The sequence below is a fragment of the Pempheris klunzingeri genome, chromosome 5, assembly GCF_042242105.1.
Source record: "Pempheris klunzingeri isolate RE-2024b chromosome 5, fPemKlu1.hap1, whole genome shotgun sequence".
NCBI classification, from domain to species: domain Eukaryota; kingdom Metazoa; phylum Chordata; class Actinopteri; order Acropomatiformes; family Pempheridae; genus Pempheris; species Pempheris klunzingeri.
The window spans coordinates 9,386,429-9,407,415 of NC_092016.1; the positions used below are offsets into that span (position 1 = coordinate 9,386,429).

Here is a 20,987-nt window from a genome sequence, read left to right on the forward strand (position 1 = left end):
TGTGCTAGCTAACGACTTAGCCCATTTAAAGAAAGCTTTTAAAGGAAGGTGGGAATGTTTTTCTGTTTTCAGAAGCTATCATTATCTAACTTTAGCTAGCAATATGGTTATTAATCCATGACATGTTGTGTTTGTATGGATATGGATTTACTGTAGCTTCACCATTTGTTTTTAAACAGCTGAATCTGTTATTATATTTAAATTTTTAAGCGAATAAGATTTAGCAGGGTAACGTATTTGTGATTCTTTCTTTTTGTGATTGCTGCAGATGCCTCCAGTGGTGAATTGACATGGTTGTGCTGGCTGGGCCACTGTATGGAAGCTACTGTATTTGTTGTTGCATGCATTTCATATTCATACTGGTAACAGTTAAAAGTAGTGAGGATTTAGTTGCAAAGAAAAACACCAAAAATCCCCATGTCATGAAAGCAGCAGACCTTCTATGGTTACTTGCAAACTGCAGCAAAATATGTTTTTCGAGGCCTCAGCTGGCCCAGAGACTTTTGGAGTTCCCCCTGATAAAACATAATACTAAATGTCAGACTGACTGTCATGCATAAACAGTTAATTTACTCATATTTCATTGGTTCACATTTAACTACAGTCACTTACTTGGAGGCCAAAACTGGAGGCCATCTTACAGTAGGATCACAACAGCTGTGACGCTTGACAGTTTGGCAAAATGCGTGAATCATCCTCTCATGAATCATTTATTGCACCTTCTCGTTAATAGACATTTTTTGTACATTAAGGATGTAATGGTCACTGTTAACAGATGTTTGTGCAATATACTATTTATTTAGGATGAAATGTCAGTATTAACGGCAGCATTATCGCTATTTGACATTTCATTATGGTCATATCATTTAGTTTACAGCATCCATCAGAAATAGCTGTTTATTGACACAGATACTTCACCTAAATTATAATACCAGCAGAAACAACATGTGGACCTAAACTTTTCAAAGTGAGTGATGGCCACACACAAAAAAAAGTCCAGCACTCAAGTGACATGCTAAATATGCGTTTGCACCATTAAACCAACTTCCCCTTCAGTCTGTATAGTTACACTAAACTACACAACATTCCTATTTTTTAGGTCAATCCACATTATGACTGTCTAGAAAACTGACTGTATGCATGGCATGAAAGTAGAAACACAGGTTTGACAAGGACAGTGAGGTTACAGCCAGTAATCAAGAATGTTTAGTGAATAAAAACACACACACTCTCTCTCTCTCTCTCTCTCTCTCTCTCTCTCTCTCTCTCTCTCTCTCACACACACACACACACACACTCCCAGAGAAGTGAATCGCAGTTACAAACAGGCTTCAGCTAACTGCCTCACCACCGCCACAGTTTGGTGTACTTTTTCAAGATGGATGCTGTCGCCTCGATAGGTTTCTGTTTCTTTTTCGAGACGGACTCTACACACGTCGACGGCCTCCACCCGTGGACCTCATCGCTTTAATAAATTAACTAGTTTGACATGTGTGAAGCGACATAAGTGGATATAAGTGGACATAAGTGGATATTTTTCCTTCTACGCGCTTGGGCTGTCGGTTATTTTTTAACTTCCTGGTTGTCGAATATGTCTGGCGAAACTGCGGTGAAAGATCAAGTTTCTGTAAAAGGCTCATCGGATGCAGGATATTTGAGAATTTATTGTTCAGTTGTGATGTTTCAAAGCAGAGACAGTTGTTTTCAGCGAAGGGCAAAAGGAGGACGACAGGTTTTATAAGTGTTCAGCGATGGAAAGTGAGAATGGTGGTGCCTCGAGTAAAGGTGATCAGCTCCTTTTTTCTCCCCCTCGTTTAACTTTCACTTTAAGTTAAACAAGAAACGTGGGTGGGATATTTTCACCCTTCACTTTACCTGAGATATAGACTTTCTGTGGCTTTATGCTTTAAGGTTAGACTAAAAAAAAAAAGGACGCGTGGGTTAAGTGTCCTCCCTTTCCGTACAAACAGTCCCAGGCTTGTGAAATAACTTTTTCCCAATAGGGAAGAAAAATCCGTTTGCTGTAATTTCGCCATGTCGCTCCCATGTCGTGCTCATATTTGTGTTTTTCCATCACTTTTAGGTGTTTTAGTACCAGTGTCAACAAGTTCAGACGTCTTTCAAAGTAGTATTTTGGCCCCACTTAAAAGTGCGTACTTGTATGAAGAGTCCAAGCACTCCTTCAGGTATAAATCCGCTGTCCTCATAAAGAATCCAGTTCTGGAAGAAAAGGTCAGTCCAGATATTGATTCCTCACAAACCAACATTTAGATGTTATTAAACATTAAGCCACTTTATGATTAAGCTTAAATCACATGTTGCACAGTTTGATGCCAGAAATACAAATACGTATGATTGCTGTGTTTTAAATCTGTGACCACTAGGAGACTTGAATGCCATTTTATGTGAGAAAAAAAAAAAAAAAACAGAGCAAAGAATAAAGCGAATGCATGAATACAGGAACTGCCCTTTAATGCTAAGAGAGGAACATCAAACATGAATTCAAAACCACATTTGGCAGCTTTCAAACTGAGTTCTTCTTTTGAATTGATCTTTTTTTTGTTATATGTCAGTATAACACTTTCAGAGCAAAGAGGAGAGAAGCAGGATATTCAGAGGAGGACCTGAAGGAATCCTATGGGTTTTTGCTTTTTGATGATATCAACAAGGTAAAGACTTGAAATGCTGGTACGCCTGAGAAAATACACGCTCCAACAAATTGCCAGATCTTACTGTCATTGATATGTGTATTTGTTTAAAGGCCAATGCACTTGGAGAGACCGGTGTACTCACAGGAAACAGCACATGCACAACTCTGGGAGATCCAGCAAACGGTAAATTATGATGATCTATGTTATTTTTCCCATTCAAACTGTGACCATGTAAACCAGTAGTGAGATTACTTTGACTTTTTTAGCATGTGTAGCTATGAACAGACAAGAGGTAAGACTAGTATGCAGAAAACATCTGGTTAAGATTTGTACAAAAGTGCTGCAACATACCGGGTTACTTTCTAATTTAAAGTAGTTTAAGATTTTACCTTGCTGGCCACGTCCAGGATATTATCCATGCATGCCTCAGATCAAGTCAAGGAAAAGTTGTTGAATGTCTGGTGCTCTCCGTCATTTGAAAGTGAAAGCATTTTAAATGTATGATTGTATACAAATGAAAGTGGAAGAAGCTCTGATGTGAAAGAGAAACAGTAAGTTGGTGTACTGCAGTTCAGGACATAAAGTATGTCAGAGGAAGGGAGGTGGTTGATTCAGAGTTAATAGTCTATTTTCACCGTACATTGTAACATGGATTTTATTTATCTGTAACATGTATCCCTCAAATATCTGTTCTTCATAATTTCATGTTTGTTGTTGTTGTTGTTGTTGTTCAATGTTGCCTTTCAAAAGTTGTTTCAAAAGCTGTTATGCCTTTACCTACTGTAGGCTGTGATAAGTGTGAACGCTATCAGGTATAATGTCCTTTTTATGGAGCTGTTTTTCTGTGAATGGTGGTATGTAACCACACTGGAGCAGCACATGAAAACAAGAGCTCCACTGTGTTGTATGTAATTGAATATAGCAGTGTTGCACGGGATTAACTTGTTGTTTTACTTCAAATCTGTGCAGGTTTTGTGCAGATTTCTACGGTACATTAACGGATTTCCTTAAATACCGTCTCATAACAGACACATTAAATCTAAACACCAGGACTGTATTTCTTAATGGCTTAAAGAGACTTGTAGAAAAGTTAAACTTTTCTCTCATATGTTGTAACTTTCTTCACTTAGACAGCACACTGCTGGTGAAAGACAGTAAAAGTCACCTCAAACCTGCCAGTCCAGTTTGTGGCTGTGTGTTTTGCCGCCTACATTAAGATTACCAACTGGTTCTTGTCCACGACTGAGAGAACTAAATGAATGTCGCTCATTGTTCAGTGTTTTCTCTATCTGCATTTTTGAAAATATTTTTCAATTCCAACAAATGAGGCCTGAAGCCCTATAGAAGAAAAACCGTCCATTACCTCACTTGAAAAAAAAACACTAAGACATAAAAATGTGGACTTCAAGTGAGAAAGCAGCCACACCCAACCCATATAGTTCAGCCAGCCGACGTCGGACTCCTTCCAGTCAAGCAACATGATCCCAAATGTCTATTAATTTAAGCCATGCATTTAAAGAACTACCTTATTTTTTCTAAATCCACACCAAGACTCATGACAAGTATAGAAAGTAACTACTAAGATATCCCCGCCTTGTGGCCATTAGAGGTCTTTCGGCTGCAGTGACACCACAAGTTCTCCTTGTGGAAACAAGTGTTTTGACAATTAGTGCAAAGCCCTGACATATGCTCACGAAAGCAAAATATGTAGTCATTTTTTAGCTGCATTCTGATATCACAATTCCTCTCAACCATTTTGAAATACAGTATTTATTGTATTCACCCACCATGGACTTATGGAAATGTCTGGATAATATTGGATATATTTAAATATGATAAAACATTGTTGTAAGTTGGTTTTCAGCTGCAGTGAGTGATGTCATTCAGATAGTTGTTAAACGTGTGGTGTGTCCTTGACAGCTGTGATATATTCACTTTTCAAGGTGTGGTCTTGCTGCTGGAGGAGAGGCAGTTTTAAAGCCATATTAAGCAAAGTTAAACATTACATATCTTGTGATTTCTTCAACTCTTGTTTTCTGTGTTTACTCAGGTGTTTACATATCGGTGTACTCTGATTGTTTGGATCTGAATCGCTGGTATCATGGGAAGTCTGGATACATTGCCATCATCAGGCTTACAAAGGTATTGGAAAAACAATTTAGTTTGTAAGAGGTATGTGGCCACTGTGTTTTCATGCAAAGAAAACAGTTAATGAACAAAATCATTGTCCTTTCTTGTTTCCAACAGGGCAGAGTTAAAAAGGTTTTGGAGAACTACACACAGAATTTCACAGCACCCACTGTGGGGTTTGACTCTCACGTGTCAGAACAGTTGCCTTCAGTATCTGCAAAGACCAGCTCCTTTCTTGCCTTTGAGAGAACCAAGGTAAGAATGAACGGTGCATCCCTGTGAGCACGACACTGCTGAGCACCTTCATGCATGAGTACATGTTAAGAAGGAAAAATGGCAAAGACACCAGGCAGTGCCTTCTGTTTTGACCTTGCAGTATTACATGTACGAGCTGCTAGATGATGGAAGCAATGAGACGACTCAAGTTGTCAGTGCTGCCTGTCCTTTTGCCATTGTATCATTTTCATATACGGATACCAAAGCTGCACTTGTAGCACCACCAGAGAAAAGGTACTGTTATACTATGACTTGACCAAACACCATTTAATACAAGTAATAATAAAAAGTATATTAAAAAGTGTATATATAAAAGTAATATTAATTATTTACTGATTTCTCTTTTCAGTGAGGAGAAAAAACTGGGTAAGTAACATGTAATAGCTAGCAAAGCTATTGGATTTCTCCATATATATTTATTTCAAAAAAGAAAAGAAAACAACAGCATTGCCATAACATAGTTGAGCCCATAAATATCTGATTTGGACCACTGTTTAAAGAATATGTCGACACAACAACTAATAAAAGAACCTTTGTCCATTTAATATATATAGCATCTGTAAACACCCTTCTGTATATTCTGTATATTCTGTACATACCCTTTATATATTTCTGCACTTGCTACAAATTGCACTTCTGGTTAGATGCCAAACTGCATTTCATTGCCTTGTACTGTACAGGTGTAATGACAATAAAGTTGAATCTAATCTAATCTAATCTTAAGTGATAGAAATATTTTATCTGTCAGTGACCATATGTAACTTACAGAAAACAACTGTTATGTATATGCACATAATTTTTTAGAGTTAATTGTAATATTTGATGATTTTTTTTTTCTCTCCCCAGTTTTTCATTACTTTTCATGGACGGGTCAGCTTCAAATAGGCACCCTGTTCTATGATGTTGGGCTGAGGTCTACAGCAAGGGCCGTGATCCCTTCACAGCTGTACGTTAAATATGCACATGGAAAATAAGCGCCACATTCGTAAATTACTTTAATTATTTAGATGATATAACCTATTTCCTGTGCATTGTCTAATTTTTCCATTAAAGGTCACCAGTGGTAAAAGTTGACCACGCCATTTCCATGTCAAATCTGAGACGGCTGCTGCCAAGAGCTGTCTTTGAAACCTGCTTCGATGGTGAAGGTGTGCTGTTGTTGATGTGTTCGGAAAAAATTGCTTTATCACGCAGGAGTTGCGTTTTCAAGAGTTGTTTCAACATAATTCCTGAATTTATTGAACACATCAGTGATTTTGGTTCTTTTGCTGTCTTTCAGTCTTTCTGGATAGCATGTACTGCAGTCTGTGTGAGTTTGTCTCGTCTGCTGCAGAGGAAACCAGCTCTCTCTCTCAGCTTCTGTCAGAGATCAAGGAGAAAGACGTTGTGAGTTTCTGTTCGTTATCAACCTTTGAGAGACTGCTGGACTTAGTCACTCCTTCATTCTGTAAAATGTCAAAAATAATCACGCCTGTCATAATTTATCAAACCCCAAGTATTCTTAACTTAAACTGATATGAAATGCAGAAAACAAGCAACAAGTCCCTAAATTTGTAGAACTGTGGCCAGAAAATGATTGGTATTTGTTCTTTCAAAGAAAGACTTAAGCGGTTAATTTATTATTAAGATTTTAAGATATTAAGTATCTAATCCAGTATCCAGTTGTCTAATCAATTGATTATTTAATAGTTTCAGCATAGGAAGTTTCTGCATTACAATGACAGATGGTCTTTTTTTAATATACATTTTTACTGCATGAAAATATGTTGTTGAATGTTACTCATTTTTTCACAGGCTCTCACTATTAAGCTGAATGATGGTGGTTTTCTTATCTTGTTGCACTCCTCCCATTTCCTCAGATATGATGGTAAGATATGAAAATGATGACAGAGTAGTTTATTGTCATCTCATGACTAACGTTATCTACGTTAACAACCATAACTCAACATCATATATCTATGTATTTTTTTCCAGATAGTGGGCCCAGTGCAACTGAGGTCCTGCAAGGCATGTTTGTGTTTCCAGACTCACGAGTTATACAGAGAGGTGATTACAGCCTATGTTTAACAGTGGATATTTATATATATATATGTATATATTTCTCACTTTACTCACATGAAATGACATTTGCCCTGCCCAGTGGGAATTCTGGTTTGTGCTTGATTAGCATTATGACACAAAACACAAAAGTGGAGATTAATCAAGTACCCTGTCATTATTTATCACAGATGCGAAGGTTGGACAGAGAAAGCCTGCCGTGCCATCTGAAATCCTGCGGCTTCTACCAGTACTAAGTTATGCAGAGGGTGAACTTGAGAAAACACTCATTGACCCAAGTGAAGAACTGTGTGACGTATTGGCACAGTATATGCAGAGTTATACAACACTGATAAATCCTGGGTTGGCATTAAGTCCCTCTAGGGATTTCAGCATCTTTCCTGATCAGTATGATGTGCCGGATGCCCACAAGCACCTCTACATATCCCCGGAGTGGACCAACAGGGGATGGCAGAACTTCAGGTCATACCTGAACAAACCAGCCTCTTTTCAACTGCCAGTGTCCAAGGCTTCAGAAATCCTAGCAGCTGGAGAAGAGGAGCAAATAGAGGACCTTGATGATGATGTCTACATCTGTCTGTCTTCTCCTGAGGATGCACCAGCCAGTCTTGTTACCACAGGATCAGAAGACCAGTTGACAGACCAGAAATCTCCCGTAAATGTTGAGACATTTGTGGACAGTTGTATAACAAGTGCTGAGGCACAAGTTGACATTACAGATGTACCTCAAAACGATGATCCAGGTAATTTGCAATCTGGAGATGCTGCCAAAGACTTTGAAAAATCTGACCCAACTGTGCTGATCAAAATGGATGAAAGGGGGGCAAAACATCTTCTGACACCCTCCACATCAGATGACCTTCCTGCAGAGCTGATTGTCAGCATCACCTCGGCAGAGCGGACTGTCACTGATGAGAGTTTAAGTGTGATCGGTACCCGTGTGCCAGAGTCTGCAGCAAAGTACAATGACTTTCAGCTTTCTGTTTTGTCAACAGACAAATTACCAACAACGAATTCTCTGAATGATGAGAGTGTTAAAACAAAAGAGGTCTTGGATTGCCCAGAGGTCACCAGTCTCACAAAAACCAAATATGGGAAACTACACAGGGGACATTCAAAAGTTCGGGAAAAGACATCCAAAGCTTGTGTGGAGACTCCAAATTCGCAAGCTGTGAAAGTACCAGAGGAGGACAACAGTTTGACGGCTCAGAAAGAAGACCAGGCCATGGAATCATTAGGCCTCCCGCAATTGAGGAATGCGTCAAATACTGATTGGAGGAGAGGACGGCGGCGAAAGTGCAAATTTGGAAAACTGTCATCAAAAAATAAAAAAGTGAGATCTGCTACTGCTGGACCAACAGTAGCAGAGGAGAAAAAATCAGACCAAGGGCAGCAGAACTTTGAAAGCACCTTCTTAAAGGAACTTGAAGCCTGTCCTCTGAGAAAGAAAATGGAGCGCTGGGACTTAAAACCTGTCATCAGTGAATGTGGAAGAATCTTGGTTCCTCATGGATTTGTAGATAATGCTCAAATTAAATCTTTAAAGGATAAGCTTCAATCTACAAAAGATGGACACTGCCCTGACAAAATGTTGGTCGATGCCTCTGGGAATGCTCATGACGCGCTCAAAATGGAGAACGAGTCTAGCCCTGCTTCAGAGATAGCAATGAGCCAAGGATTGGCCTCAGCATCCAAGAATGGAGGGAACCGTCTTCAAAACATTGTCAGTCATGTTAATCCTGAACACAGCTTTTTGAGGCAGTCAGATGATGGCAATGGTTCAATGACTCTGAATCCAGAGAGCAGTGTGCACCATACAAAGAATGATGCCAGAGATACTTCTCCCTCAAAAGCAGATCAAGGAAAACACACTGATACCCTTTCCCCAGGACAGTGTGCAACAAAGGGTCAACTTCTGTTGAGTAAACTAAAATCAGTCCTTCTAAGGGGAAAAAGAAAATCAAGTCTCCTTATTTCAGAGAAAACGACTGCAAATACTACAGAGGACAACGAGCCTTCTATCAAGATGAGCAAAGTTGACTCTGAGATGCTGAAGAGTAATGATGCAATTACCAGTGTCCAAGACACCAGTATGAGTGTCAAGGTAGTTTCAAAGATGCTCTCAGTTGACCCTCTTTTCGCATTTGCCCTCGGCCTGACCCCTAAAGAGACACTATATAAGATGCAGAAAACTGAGGATCAGGATACTCAACAAAGGAAAGACTCCGTAGAGACACAAGTACAAACCATTTTTGACAAACAACCTCAGATTCTACAAAGGCCTCCATCAATTTTTCCAAGAGGGGGCAGGATTAAAACTCTCAGAAAACATCAAGGCATCTCTGCGGAATATGTTAAAAAGAAATGTAAGTTGTATTTCTAAGATTTGGAAAGTTTGTTTTTTGTGTATGATTTGTAAAATCTCTTCAACATATTGCATGGCCCTTTTCTTGGCTCTGTCACTTCTGCAACTGGTCTTGGCATGCTATCATTTTGCTAAGAATTTCTAGGTCTTCATTTGCTTTTGCTTACACTGCATTTTTTACCAGTCCTATGCATCTGCATACAAATGTAGCATTAATGGCTTACTAACCCAATCCATTTTTTTGAAATGATGATGTAATTCATATGTTGGCGACAAGTTCCTAATAGTAATACACTGGTATATTTCAAATGCTTTCAATGTGCTACTTTTTATTTTTATGCATTCTCTCTTTTTCTCCTCTGTTTTGTCTTCACAGGGTGGTTGCATTTTCAAACCCCAGCTTGTTTTGCCAGTGAGAAAGTCAAATACAAAGAGTGTACTAGGGATAATTCTGTCAGGAAGCCTGTTAAGGAAAAAATGAACAGTGCTTGCACATCTACAGATGCATTGAACTTACTTGCTGACTTGGCACTCAGTGTCAGTAATGACCAGATTCCACCACAACCAAATCCAGCACTTGAGAGAAACCCTGAGACAAGTTTGAAGAAGTGTGACCTTACAAAAGATGTTACCAGTGCTGAGCAAGAGTCAGTTCTTCATGCTCTGCTTAGACAGCCTGCTTCTAGACCCTCTCAGCCTCTTGAGTCTCCTTCACCAAGCCCTCTTGTGGGAGGCAGTGAATTGGTTGATTTGGTATCTAAAGAACATGCTTACTCATTGCCCCCGTCTTCCTCTTTACTGTTGGATTTGCCAGGTACACCCTTCCAGGTATCTCCTTTAATTGGTTCTTCCAGACTGCTGCAACATCACCAGACAATGCATGGCGATGGGGTTAAAACGCTACACCCCACTGTTTGTCAGGAAGACGGAAGTGAGCACAACCGTGGGACATCAAAATACATGAAAAAACACATGGTGCGCAGAAGAAAGTTCAAACACTCTCGTACCTTTGTTAACAAGGATGGATCTCTCCAAGTCACAAAGCAATGGAAAGAAAACTATGACTTTAATCTAGACAGCAAGTTTACAAGTGACTCGAAGGATAGAGCGATCATCAGAGCCTTGCATGGGTATGTACATTGTATTACTTATTTATACAAGGAACCACAACATAAAATATCACATAATTTCACTGCTATACTTGTTTGTATCTAATTGACAAATGTGGGCAATTTGCTGAAAAGTAGTTTTTTAATTCAGATGATATGATCATCAATTATTCAACCGAAAGAGCTAATTTTTGTACGTTTCACATCTTCGATAGCCCATGGGATTTCTCTGTTCAAGACACCAGTGAGGAGGTGAAACTCATTGTCCACATGTGGATAGGGCTGTTCTACAGCAGGTCAACAGCCAGGTTCTTCCATTTTGACTCATTTTCAAAAGACAGTGAATCTTGTAAGTCCAGTGGAAAGGTATCAGCCCCAGCTCAGTCTGAGCTCAAGGCCAATTCAACAACTCCTCTTCCAAGTGTAAGAGATGCTTCAGACCCCTTGAATACAAAAGCTTTGGACCTCCGCAAAAAAGATCACTCTTTCTTGGACCAAGAATCTGTGATTTTGGATTTGTCACTGAAGAACTCAAGAGACATTGACTCTTCAGATCCACAAGTCCACGGAGAAACAACTCCTGTGTCTGGTGATTGCAAAGAAGCTAGTGAATCATTGAACACACTAAAGTCATCCATAGGACTACAGGAGTCGAGCACAACACAGGTTTGGTTCTAATGTTACTATTATATTTAAGATGGAATATTAAGCATTTAATGTTTTTGTGAAGATTTTCAGATTGTCTTTAGAGTAAAGAAGAATTTAAGGACCAGGTTTGTGCATTTGTTATACAGTAATAGGCATACAATCATCTGCATAATTACAGGACTACCAAAGTAATAGAGCTAGTTAGATTCAATGATTTCTGACATAATGATATGGTATTTGAATGAGAGTCACAAACTCTCATGTCAGCTTTACACTCCCCAAAGAGAAAAATCCCCATCTTATTTGTTTGGGCCCAAACTGGGAAAGCTGCATGGTGCCATGGCCAACTACTCAGCAGTCCTGTGTAGACTTTCCTCCAAGGCCTGGCTTAAAGAGGGGAGCCCCATTTTCCATATTCTGGATAAAGTGGCTATGTCCTGATCATAAGTGTGTTCAGATCAGTCCTTTTCTCGCTTCTAGGCACAGACCAATTTCCAATGGAAGACCCTACCAGGAAGCAACTATTGTCTAGTGCGGTAGTCAAGCAAAGAAAAAACTTGGTTGACTGAAAATCTACCTACTCTTCAGCCAATCGCACAATTATTCTGCAACACTAATTCATTCACTGGATTGTCAACAAACATACATTTTCTTATTCTGCTCCATCCTCTTCCTCGTGCTGTGTTCTTCTGGTGGGGAATGGTTGGGCAGAAAGCGCAAAGAACCCGAAGAATTAGAGGAAAGCATAGGTGTTTATTGCACACCTATAAAATTAGCCCGTCTGTCTGTCCTCCACAAGAAGAACACGTGTTGTTTTTCTTTCACTTTCTAATATCAGTCACTTGCTTCAATCTAGTGCCAGTCCTTCACTAGTGATGAATTACAGTATTGCAGAATAATAAATACACAAAAAATACAACAACAATGGATTAAGAAGGAATTTTGAATCCTTTTTGAAAGTAACACCAGCGATTGTTAGACCAATGAGAATTTGGAGCATATCAACCAATCAGCCCCACCATTGTCCCAGACACAGCTCCGAGGTGCACAGGGATGTTAAAAACCTCTCAGAAATTATCTGTAGATGAAGTATGGGTGAGCTTCAGTGATGGTCCATCAGCTCCTTTTATCCCTTTTAACCTAATTGGCAGTGTAATGAAAGTCGATCCCAGCTTCCTGAAGAGGCCTGCTGTTCTAATGGTTAGCATTGTATATAAACTTATACCAGAGAAGCTACTGATGTTTGTGAGCCCAATGCAGTGTCTATAATGTCTGCACCTGTGATCAACTGCACATGCCATGCTGCTGCTGTACTGTACTGATGGCTACAGGGATTTAACCAACTTAGATGGAATTCCTTCATACATCCTATTTATAATATTAGTTACGTGGGTTTGGTGGGCACAAAATAGATGAGTTGACAGAAAAACAGGTAAATGTGGTGCCAAAATGAGGTTGTGTGACCTTAGAGAATCATGTTCAAAACATTTAAAGACTGAATTTGTCTTTAAATTTAGTCTTTAAATGGTTTTTTTTTAGTCTTTAAATTTATCACAGTTTTTGCTGAATGAAAAAATGTAATTGTAATTTTTGTATTCTGTTTTCTCCTTCTCCAGTGTTACAGAAATGCCACACACCCCACAGAGGTTATCAGCTATGAAAATAAAAGGATTTGTACCCCCTCCCAAAAAGCTGTCGTGCTGGGGCACACTGATGAACCATCTTTTAAAGCTGTTGGAAAATCCATTCTTATACAAGAAGAGGTGGAAGGTGCAAACATTCAGCCAAAAAATAACCTGACAGCTTCAGAAATCGGCCACATGTTACATGAATGCAAGATTGAGAGGACAAATATGAAAGATTGCAGTGAAACTTCAGAAACTACTTTGGTACAAAAACTTGTAAGGAATTCATCCAAATCTGTGCCAAGCGAAGAGGCAGACTTCAGCAAAGAAGCGGGTGATGTGGTTCATACAGTTCAGCATGATGAACCTGAATCCAAAGATGGGGAAAACCGGGAAGTGAAAGACTTCCAAGGAAACGATGTTGAACTCTCAAAAAATATTAATTCAGGTGATGATTCAACGAACGAAGACTCTGGTATGATCTGCAGTGGAAATCTTTTGAAAAATGAGAAGCAGTCATCTAGGGAGGAACCTAAAGCAGTCTCACCAGACAGGACTGAAAATGTTAATGAAGATGTCGACTCTTGTACAGCACATGACGGTAAGAGGATTGAAGATGATGACTATGGAAAAGACGTTGGACTTGAGAGAGATCATTGCATTTCAGCAGTGAAATCTGACGGTGATCAATTATTGCCTATGATGTGTGATGGCCCAGACACCGTAAAGGATTGCATCACAGAGTGTAATCGCCAAGTACCATTGAATGAGCAGCTACCTCAAGCAGACAACAAAGAAGATGCCTGCCATGATTTGCAGAGAATGCTGCAAGCAAATGGAAGTACGCTGACAGATGAACGTGCCATTTCAGAAAAAGCTGATCATGCTCCATCAGAAATGGAGTGTAGTTATACAGAACCTGCAGTTGAAAATTCTGAAATTAATATTTGTTTTGAAGATGAGGCACAATATCAGAAGGCAGTGTTACCCATGTCTGAAAAGAGCACCAGTTCCTTCGATGGATCTTATGCAGATGGGTCTTTTCCGCAGACGAATGACAGTGTTGAAACAGGAAACAAAGACAAAGTTATGTTAAACCTTAACTTAAGTAGTGATGATCATGAAGATCAGGATACCAAATCAGTTGAGGGAGAGCAAAAGCTTGATAACACAACCCAAAAAGAACTGTTTCATGGTCAGTATCATTCGCCTCAGTGCGATGTTACAAAAAGATGGGAAGCTGAAGTGGCATTGACTAAAGAAACTGATCTCAAAATGGACCAAACGAATGAGGAATTGGATAAGATCCATAGTGGGGTTATCATTCCATTTATTGGAATAGACACCTCTGGGGAGGACACAGCACAGCCATTTGACTCACACTCACAAGACAAAGTCAAAGAAGTTGTTCAAAGCCAGACAGAAATACCATTTATCAGTGAAACTCCCTACCCTGAAATTGTCCCACCCACAGAGTTATGCAGTGCATCTCAAATGGACAGGAAAAAGGCAGAACTGTCTGCTGGCAGTATAGCACCATCACTTCTTGATTTAAGTGAAACCAACCAGCCAGACGTCTCAGGAAGTGAGTCTGACGACCGGTGCCCTACCCCAACTTTGGATGAGAATCCATATGAGTACTTAAATCGCTCTGGGCCAGGTAGTACCAGTGTTTCTGCCTTTTGTGGTAGTAAAACCTGCAAACCTGCACCTCCAAACTGCTTTAACAGAGGCTCTATAAGGGAAGAGGTGGCTATTGAGCAAAATCTGTCTCCAGAGTCTACAGTTAACAGCGAACCCAGCCCTCATCGTGCTCTTCACCCTGATCTTGAACTAAGAACCCTGAGAGTTCTACAAAGTATAGGCAAGTTCCTCACCGGATCAAGGCACAATGACAAGTCCAGCCAGATTGACACAGCTAATATGAAACACTCTTTTGATCAAAGGTACATCCCCACTTATTTAGCCCCAAGCCACACCTTAGCTAACCCGAAGGACAAGAAAATAAACAATGCAAAGCCTGCGATGGTGTCAGCCTCTACCTCAAAAGAACTGCATGCAGAACCATCAGGCTTTCTTATATCACCTTTCAAAAGCAAATTAGAGGAGGTACTTGGTGTTAGGTTGCAGCTAAAGAAAACTGACTCATCAGTTTATCAACACTATTTTGAAAGGATGGATAAATTACAAGAAACCTCCACTGGGGAAGATTATCGTCATCCCCACAGGTCTTTTGCCTTGCCTGAGTGTGTACAGGCCATTAAACCATCTATTGACCAAGATGGACTAAAGGCAACATCACAGACTAATTTGAGTCATGAGCCAAGTTCATACAGTCAGCGTCCTGTCATGGCTGTGAAACCATCTAAGAGTGATGAAAGTCAAGCAGATTGCATCTCTAAAGACAGGCAAATTGAAAACTCTGTAATATCAAATCAGTCCAAAAGTAAACAGACTAAAACCCTGTTAGTCACATATACTCGACCCACTTCCACGTTCTTGGAGAATAAGACAGAACGTTTCAAGGCCAATTCTAAAGGACTGAGTGATAAGCAAGACGCCAGTGAGCTTTCTTCCAAGAACACTTTGTTATCAGATGTTGGCAACAGCAAGTTTAACTCAGATAAAGCGACATTTGCAGTTCTAGATCCATTATATCCGAATGAAGGAAAGGACATTGTGAAATTGAACAAGATTCCTTCATCATCTCTCCCTGTGCACTCACTTGAATCAGCAAAAGGTTCCTCTAAACTTGTTTGTGGAAACCAAGGTTTCTTGACAAATAGTTTCATAGAGAAAGTTGGGAAAACAACTAAAGAGAGCACTGATCAGGAAGACTGCTTAAACACATCAACTTCACTTGTGGATTACAATGATGATAGCATTATAGATGACAGTCTCCTCCTGGATCCTCAAAGCTCACTCACATGTACAGTCCCCAACACAGGCCAGACAAGTTCTTATTCTTTTCTGGAGCAGCTATCTCAGAGGTGCCTACAAGATGACCTCACTCAAGGGTCAATGGAACAGGAGTGCCTTATTTTCTCAGAACAAATGAAACAGCTTTTGAAAAGGAGCAAGAAGGGACCCATTCGCCAGTCTGATGCAAATGACAAATTGAATTTGTCTTGCGCCAGTCATGTGACTGTGCACTTTTCGAGTCTAGAGGAGCTGGAGGATTCAGTGGATCACTTGGACGCACCATCATTTGTTGGACAAAAAATCATGGTAGACATGTCGGACAGGAAAGACCTGGCAGACACCACAGTGAAGGAAAAGACTCCAAAGCAAAGAACAGACAACCCTATGGAACATGCTGGAATTTCTGGTGTGACGACAGACTGTGCCAGGCTGTACGAAGCTACGATGAATGACATTTGTGCCGTCAAAAAGGTCCCATCTAGACCAATGCACTTCAGAATGGATAGAGGTTACCCAAAGACAGAACCACGTAACCACTTTGACTTCTGTGATCAAATGAAGAGAGAGATGGATGAGAGTTTTCGCAGCAATCTGAATTCAGTTGTGAAGAAATCCTGTAAAACAAAGTACAGATTCTACATGCAAGTGACATCGGATGATGCCTTCTTTGAGGAAACAAAGGTAAGAGAAGTTTTTAACAAAATTCTGATGCAGTATACCTATTAACTGTTTTAACCACAACTATATTAACTATATTATAATCTGCATTCAGGGACTAATTAAATTAATATGCCACCTTTTTATGATGTATCACTTATCCTATGTACAAAAGGTTCCAGTACAAATGTGTCTGCTCCTTAATGAAGGTTGTGATCAGCTTGGATTCACAATGAAAAAAATTAAATTACTACATTAAAACAAGCTACACGGCAAGCTTGCTTACTTTGTCTCTCATTCCCCTGCCGGTGCTCAGCCTGCCAGCTGCTGTCACTCTCACAGACACTGAGTCAATATTGCTGAGTCAAAAAAAAGAAAATTTCTTACAATTCCTTAACAATCTTGTTTCTTCCTTTTCTTCAACAAGCAACAATAATTAAAAAACACTGGCATTATTTTTGACTGCAAAAAGAGATGACAAAATCTGAATTCAGTAGGACTTTCAGTTGAATACAGAACTAGCACTTCTAATGCACACACCTGGTGTCATGTTTGACAGGTTTGTGCATAAGCACAAAGGCAGCATCTTTTGCTATACTTAAGTCAAAGTGCCACTGGAACGCTAAGGCAGCAGCAGGAGAGGGCGGTGAAGTTACCATCGTCATTGTGATGCTTTTTGAAATCATCTGTCATGACAACTTGGGGGTGTGTTTGATGACCAAAAGATCCATTTTGAGTGGGGTTTTATTAAAACGTAATTTCCAAGAAGTTTTTCAAAAGGGTCATGATGACACATGAGCCAAGACAGGTTTGTCTTTGTCTTATTCGATGTCTCACTAGATTTATTGTATCAGTTGTTGTGGTGTTAGATGATGAAGATGTGACATAGTAGATGTCAGAATCATCAAACCAATGATAACTTCTGTACAGATTTGCAGTTCCAAAATATGATAGCAAGACCAGGGACTATTTTTATATAAATTTTTATATACTATTTTTATGTTAAAGCAGTGTAAGCCTTGCTAATAGAAAATGGCTTTTAAAGATGGGTTATTTCTCATTGATTTTCAAAAGGCACAGTTAGAGGCAGAGGGCCACACTGCTGTTCAGCCATCAGAGTTCTTCCTTGGTGAGGATAGTTCTTCATCTCTACTCATCATCCTCAGGAATGAAGACATTGCAGAGCACCTATCTGAGGTAATTGATGAGCAGGTGAAAAAGATCATGACAGGACCTTTGCAATAGATAATTGTGAATTAATGACTGTGCTCTCTGCAACCTCAGGTCCCACATTTGCTGGAGCTGAAGAAGTCACCATGTGTGCATTTTGCTGGAATTGATGAACCAGATGATGTTTTGAATTTGACCCATCAGGAGCTCCTCACAAGGGGTGGTTTCATAATGTTTGACAGAGCAGCACTGGAGCCCCTCAGCCTTAGTATGTGCACTTTTAACTGAACACCAGCTTTTTGTTGTTTGAGATTTTGTCATGTAAGCAGATTATAATTAATAACAGTTCAACTCATGATGTCAACTTTGTATGAATTTAAAGGCAAGATGAGGAAAATGTCTGAAATATTGCAAGAACTGAGCAGAACAGGGAAGTGGAAATGGATGTTGCACTACAGAGACAGCCGCCGGTTGAAAGAAAATGCGAGGTAAGGGTCAATTTTGGAAAACATAACTACAGAAATATTCTTGTTTCTCACTTCCCTATACATCAGGTTACAGGTGCTCTTATAGCTTTTCTCTTTCTGTAATGTTATTTTTGATAACTTTTTTTCCAATGGCTAAAACACATGACATGACAACAAAAATAAATTACCAGATAATGGAACTAAATAAAACGGGCAAAGGCGAGGCTAATACAAGGAAAGTAAGACAAACCAAAAATTGGGCACAAATTTTGAATAAGAAAATGCATAAATACAACGTAAGTGGGATGACACATTTTCATAATGAAACTACTTTACTACATAGAAATAAACCTGTTAAACACAACTTGAAGTTGTCTGTTCACATAATATCAATAAATAAAAATGCATAAAAGCCGAAAACGATCTGGGAACCTTTAGATTACCAGATGACTGCTCTTTCTCGTGAGCCACAGCCACTGCTGCACTGACAGAACTAATGGTGCTAATGGGGGTTAGCAGCTCAACCTGTGTGCATTCACTGACACTGTTGAGATTTATTTCATAGGAATAAAAATTTCGTCCAGAGTGGCAAGACATTTTTCAATACCTTGGAGTATCGAAGCAATTCTGTCGGTGTAATGAAAGTATCGATAGTTCAATGTTGAAGCACTAATTGTCTGCCAGGACAAGTCCAAATTCTTGTTTGGATAAACTTTGTCGTAGTAGAGGCTTTTCTCCAAATAAGCACAGGTTTGGAGATTCTGCCAATGGTTTATGGAACCACTCTCACTTACTTGTTTCCAAAAAGGAGAAACTAAATTTTACACCTCCAACAGTGATTATCATCCACAAGTCCTATTTTTTTTTAAGTTTAACTTGTGCATTCAGATCTCTTTGCCAATTTTTTCTTACACTTTTCCTCCACAGTGGTTGCCACAATTTTACTTTGATTTGACTGATGCTGATTGTTCATTTTAAAAAGGCCTTTTTATGAAAATCTTGACTATCCGAACATTATGTTTGCTCCTCCTACCCCAGGTCGAGCGCAGAGGCAAAAGAGAAGAAAGACTTCTTAAACCGGTGCCAAGAAGCTGGAATAATGGAGGTCTTGCCGTACCACGAGTGTGACCTCATGTCAAGAGATCAGCCTGACTATCTCACATGTTTGGTCCATTTGCAGGTCCAGAACATATCAGCACGCTACCCTATTTTTATAACTGGTGAGATACTAATGCACAGAATACATTAACTGTACAATTACATGCAATGAGTCACATGACCTGGTGGTTTTATTTTGAAAGTCTGGTTCAGGTTGTCTGGGTTAACCTGCAGAGGTTTTAGTTATGGTGCCGTACTAGAGGAATGACATGTTTTTCTTATTCTTACAGACACAGCAGCAGAGAGCACATTTCAAAGGACTGGAATCTTAACAATGACTTTCAGCTCTTTCCTGGCGTGCTCTCCAAGTTACATTTTTGCAGTCTGACCTGGAAAAGTCAGATGGACAAACTTAAGTTGCTAATTCAGGTACTCAACAATAAAAACTCTCAACGTGAGGAGAAACCAGCTATTTACCAGTAATAGGGATTTCAAGTAAGTATTTTTCATATTTTTCATCAGTGCAACTTCATCTCTTTTGTATTCAGTAATAATTATTGATTTAATTTGACATGTCTTTTGTTCATGTTGTGCATTTGTAAGCTAAGTTATGGTTCAGTTAATGGATAGATTCACAAAAATGCCAATATTCAGGCATGCGTATTGTATATACTGTATGCATTTACTAGTGTATTATATTTTTATTGTAAATTGTATCGTAAATCTGTTTAAAAGTGATTTTTACATTGTGTATAGTTTGTCTTTTTCCGTACAATCCTGACCTTATATATTTGCAGTACAATCATTATTAGTGTTTGTTCAATGATTTATTTGTGTTCAAAAAGCTGTTCACAAAGTGTTTTTTTAGAGTACAAACTGATTTTTTTTTTCTTTGTCCAAGACTTCTAACAAAGCTAAATCAAGCTGTTCCAGTGGGATGTATTTTGCATATTTGATACTGATGTACACTGTTACGGTTGTTAACTATTGTTGTATTGTTAAAGTGCAACAGCATTAATATGATGCTTTAGAAATGCATAATTTTCATGACTTTCACTGTAGCGCAATGACTGAGAGACTTCTTCAATTGTTCATCATTAAAAAAAATCATCCCAACTGGTTGATGAATCTTCACTTTGATCCTGACTTCTCACAATCATATGAGCTAATTAACTCAACTTCATCATTTCAAGCTGTTGTGTGTGTTATAGATTTGCTATTGTAATTAATTCTAGCCTTGTCCCCCAGAAATTAAAATTCACAGAGAATGAACAAAAACAACATGAAATGTTTGATGTGTGATTCAATATTCAATATTCCATATTCCATATTCAATATTATAAGTAAATAACAAGGGTGCTATTGCAACATGGTGGAAAGGATTTTATGTGTGTGCAGTCAAATATCAATTAAGTTTTGTGTATGTAAAGTGATGCATAAAACTGCAATGTAATATCATAAGCAAAGAAATGAATCTAAATATAAAATATATGCAGTGGATTCAAATTGTTCAAAATAAATACATAAAATGATGATGAATATGGTAAAAATGCTTGTCCTATAATTTCTACCAAATAAAATGCACTAACAGGGCAACTTACCTTTAAGATCTGTAAAGCTTTTAAGAAGAGGGTGAGATTTAAAAACATATTTTACATACTTAATCTTATACTTTATTCACATAGTTCTGCTCAACTAAATTTCAACAAGTAACTATATTCACTAATCATCTACGACCAATATGAGACACTAAATAATATAATTTGTACTTTAATCAACTCATTAGATCTACACTTTTATAGATGCAAGGC

General features: G+C 38.9%; 1 protein-coding gene across 1 annotated transcript; it reads left to right on the forward strand.

Annotated features, from left to right (window-relative positions):
• Positions 1-1,684: 1,684 nt before the first annotated feature.
• Positions 1,685-20,637, forward strand: tasor2 (transcription activation suppressor family member 2). Its single transcript, XM_070830480.1, has 22 exons — positions 1,685-1,785; positions 2,084-2,232; positions 2,574-2,669; positions 2,762-2,834; positions 4,702-4,793; positions 4,899-5,036; positions 5,158-5,291; positions 5,407-5,423; positions 5,904-6,003; positions 6,111-6,205; positions 6,337-6,443; positions 6,852-6,924; positions 7,032-7,103; positions 7,286-9,481; positions 9,857-10,610; positions 10,805-11,255; positions 12,854-16,465; positions 17,516-17,638; positions 17,726-17,879; positions 17,994-18,099; positions 19,117-19,298; positions 19,467-20,637. Exons 1-22 carry the CDS (start codon positions 1,752-1,754, stop codon positions 19,562-19,564), a joined length of 8,856 nt encoding a protein of 2,951 aa, XP_070686581.1. The 5' UTR covers positions 1,685-1,751; the 3' UTR covers positions 19,565-20,637.
• Positions 20,638-20,987: the final 350 nt, after the last annotated feature.